The 3717-nt window shown below is 44.6% G+C and overlaps 1 protein-coding gene across 1 annotated transcript; it reads left to right on the top strand.

The window, feature by feature from the left end:
• The first annotated feature begins 150 nt into the window (after window positions 1-150).
• On the top strand, window positions 151-3050 carry timm29 (translocase of inner mitochondrial membrane 29). Its single transcript, XM_071474820.1, has 2 exons — window positions 151-370; window positions 1567-3050. The coding sequence occupies exons 1-2, from the start codon at window positions 265-267 to the stop codon at window positions 2226-2228; spliced, it is 768 nt and encodes a 255-aa protein (XP_071330921.1). The 5' UTR covers window positions 151-264; the 3' UTR covers window positions 2229-3050.
• Window positions 3051-3717: the final 667 nt, after the last annotated feature.

The raw sequence follows: 3717 nt of genomic DNA, 5'->3' as shown, positions 1-3717 counted from the left end.
TATTAATTTAATTACAATATCCTTTCTGAAATACTTTGGTTGGTTTGTAGCCTGTCTGTAGCCTCCCATTAACATCACAGAAGAAGAAAGTGGGGGCGTTTTAGTGTCAGCAAGCGGAACGTTTGCGAGATAGAGCTTTCTGTCGGAAGGCTTAAACAGATTCACCCGTGGGCGCCATTTTGGCTCCATGTGAGCTGTCTTCTGACCACCAGGATGATTCTCCTGCATGAAGGTGACCGTCATAGACACTAAAAATCAGTAGAAATGGCTTCGTTCCGTGTGGCGCGGAGGATGCTCTGCGCCGCGGCAGAACCAGCGGCAGCTCCGGCCCCTAGCAGCCGCTGGGAAAGACTGAAAAACAGCAAAGCAGGTGAGAAACTAGGCTCAGAGACATCCGGTGATTAGTGCAAGGTTAGGGACACCGCTAGTTAGGGTTTGACATACGGATCACAGTAACCATTGTTTAACCTACTGCTCAGTTAACTTGGTAGCTTTACACTGATAGTGTAGTCAGCTGAATCTATGCCACCATCAGCACAGCATGGTGATTTCTGCTGCCAGTCGTTACCTCAGATATGCTGCTCCATAATGTTGCTGTGGCCCGACCGACTGGCTGGTGGCTTGACAATAACTTTATTAACGGCAGTAGCTAAGTCTGACTTGCTGAGTTGCAGTCAGCAGGATCCGTTACATATTTGACCCTTGACCTTGCCTCATCATGTTGGAGTTTGTGAAGAAATGACAGGAACAATAATCCATTTCATTATCCGTTCACCCATTATTAATCCAAGCCCTTAGCCTGAGTAAACAACACACAGAGCTGTATAAATGGTAACACATTAAACAGAACTGGAACAGCACTCCTCAGAGCGCACACCTCAACAATTCTGCAGTAGTCAATGACTTTATTCATTTATTGTTTTAATTAAGGCTGCACAATTAAGTACTGTACAAATTGCAGTCTGACAAATTGCAATATCCAAATCTCAGGAGCTGTAATTTTTTGATAAAAGTAAACTGTCACAAAATTGTTGTGCGTTGTTAGCACCATAATGGATGTGGTACCACAGAGAAGCTCCAGCCTACAAATCATATTCTTCAGATGTAAGGGAACACGTTTAGTACAAGACCCAACAAAAATCATTTTACTTTTTTTTTTTTTCCCAATGAAAATAAAATGCAAAAACAATCATTGCAACTGAAATCGCAATCACAATATCTGCCAAAATAATCGCTATATGATTTTTTTTTTTTTTCCCTTTCCCATATTGTGCAGCCCTATCTTTAATACTTATACATGACAGCAGTATAGTTTTAGTACCTGTTCTGTGAAATGATATCAGTATTATTCAGTTTATACAGTTCTACAGCTGTATGAATTGTGCAGGGGTGGGAAGAGTGCTGGGAAATTGTTTTCCAGGTACCATGGCAACCAGCTGCTGCAGTGTTGGCTGAGATGAAAGCTGCAGACTGGCCCCACATGGTTGGACCCCAGGTCCCCAGCGAGGTGTGTGTATGTTTAGGACTCCAGGCAGGACTAAGTTTCTTCTCCTCTGCTGTCTGTAGGTGTGTGGTGTCGCGGCCTGGTCTCTGATTATAAAGACGCATGTAAGGAGATGGTGGTTGGTGCACGGGAGCGACCGGTCAAAGCCTCAGTGTACATGACTCTGCTGGGCGGGGCCTGGGCCTGTTTCCACACTAAACCGGACCAATCGTCCTTTGAGGGAGCCCTGCTGGAGTGCTCCAACCAGCTGGCCCTGCTGTCGCCATGGATCCGCAACGGGACCTCTGACGGCCACGTGCAGAGTCTGGTGAAGCTCCGTAACGAGGGCCGACTCCGCCACGCCAGCCTGGGTCTACTCTCTCTGGTTTACTCAGCCAGCTACGATCCTGACACCACGTTGTACGAAGCCCAGTGCTCCAATGTGTCAGACCCCTGGTGGCAGTTCCCTAAGCGGGTGCTGGACGTGGGCTTCGCCGGCCGCTGGTGGATCCTGGACTCAAAGATGCAGGACTATGACGTGAACGCGGAAGAGTTCAAAAACTTGCCGGCTCACATGCAGGTAACGTCACCACCCAGCGTTCAGGAGGTGGAAAGGAATGAGAGGCTGCACAAAGAGTCGTGGTTACCGCTGACGGTGGAGGACGAGGAGAAAGAAACAAAAGCAGTGGACAGAAAGGAGGAGAGGATCAGTGAGGAGAGCCAAATGAAACCACTGAAAGAGTAACAGACTCCAGCTTAAGTGCTGTGTGGAGCAGCAGACAGCACGCACGCACACACACGCACACACACACACCTGCTGGATAAAAGACTGTACCACTTATTCTCATTTGTCATGTAGTGCTGGATTCAGCAAACCATTTTTCACACCTTTGTCTCATCAAAGTAAAAGCCTTCAGAATCCTCAGCTGTGTTTTATTTATTCCAGCAGGTTTTTTTTTTTAGACCACATGTCAATAAATCTGTCAGTTATCTCCAGGTTTTCTCACAGTTGTTTTATCTCACACAACTCTAACATATCTATAAAGACCTCCAGCCTTTCACTTTTAAGGATTAAAAAAATAAAGTGCAACCTTAAGCTGGATCTTAATCAGTGATTCCTATTTTTGCCACTGTTTACTGTACCTACTCTCCTTCAAACTGCCTTGTTGTCTCCTAATTAATTTGCATTTTGCTTTATTTTCTACAGTTCTGGATGTAAAAATGTGTAACTGCTCTGGATTTTACCATGAATGATTTTTGAACACCTGCAAAATGACAGATCAAGGAAGAGGTTTCTCTTCGGTCTAACTGAGAATATGTCATTTACCTCTGATGTTTTACATCACTTGAGCTGCTTTATGCAGTTACAGCAAACTGTCACACATGAACAGTATTGTGGTTATGGTCTGTTTTTGGAATATACCAGTTGTGTGTTTGAGCATGTAAAGGTCATATCATGGTTTCTGAAACCTGAGAAACCTTTAACCTGGTTTTGAGACATGGCTGTTTGGAGGTTCTTCTTCAGCGTGACTTAGAGAATAAACAAAAAAATATAATGATAAATGGAGATGGTGAAAGTGAAGGTGTGTAATGTCATACAGGATACATTTTGTCACCCCCCTCCTCCATAATTGCTGATCAGATGTTGAAGGGGAATCAAGCAGAGAGGTAAATTAATGGGACTGATCAGGCAAATTCCTCTGATGCTGAGAAATCAAACCCCCTTGAAGCTACATAATTCAAAGTATGGATACTATTTACAAGCTTAATTCATTCATGATAAACTTTGTCCTCTGAGGCCAGTAAACATAAAAACAGTAGACCCATGCATCGCTACAACATGGCAGGAATAATACAGTGTAAGTCCCTCACTTAGCATCCTGCGCTTGGATATCAGGTTTCTCCAGGTCCGATCTAACCACAGCCTGTCTGAGCACTGTAGCTGGTCATGTGCTTCCCTTTGTAGCCATAATTTACCATCTTCTAATGGCTACTTCCTGCAGGATAATGCACCATGTCACAAAGCAAATATTTATCTCAAGCTGGTTGACGGTGAGTTCAGTGAACCTCAGAGACCTCCCCAGTCTCCAGACCTGAATCCCATAGAACACTTTTGGGATGTGGTAGAACTGGAGGTTGGCAGCTTGAATGTGCAGCTGACAAATCTGCAGAGATGATGTGATGCAGTCATGTGAACATGGAGCAGAGTCTTAGAGGAAGGTTTCCAACATCTT

This window comes from Trachinotus anak, unplaced genomic scaffold (genome assembly GCF_046630095.1).
Source record: "Trachinotus anak isolate AG129_WGS33_773 ecotype Australia unplaced genomic scaffold, CSIRO_AGI_Tana_v1 ptg000003l, whole genome shotgun sequence".
Lineage (NCBI taxonomy): Eukaryota > Metazoa > Chordata > Actinopteri > Carangiformes > Carangidae > Trachinotus > Trachinotus anak.
This window is presented reverse-complemented; position numbering and strand designations above follow the sequence as displayed.

Bases quoted from the DNA above. Each gene is read 5' to 3' on its own strand.
- timm29 (XM_071474820.1), top strand. From the start codon at position 265: ATGGCTTCGTTCCGTGTGGCGCGGAGGATGCTCTGCGCCGCGGCAGAA. The intron at 371-1,566 runs GTGAGAAACTAG...TGCTGTCTGTAG, and splicing joins ACTGAAAAACAGCAAAGCAG to GTGTGTGGTGTCGCGGCCTG.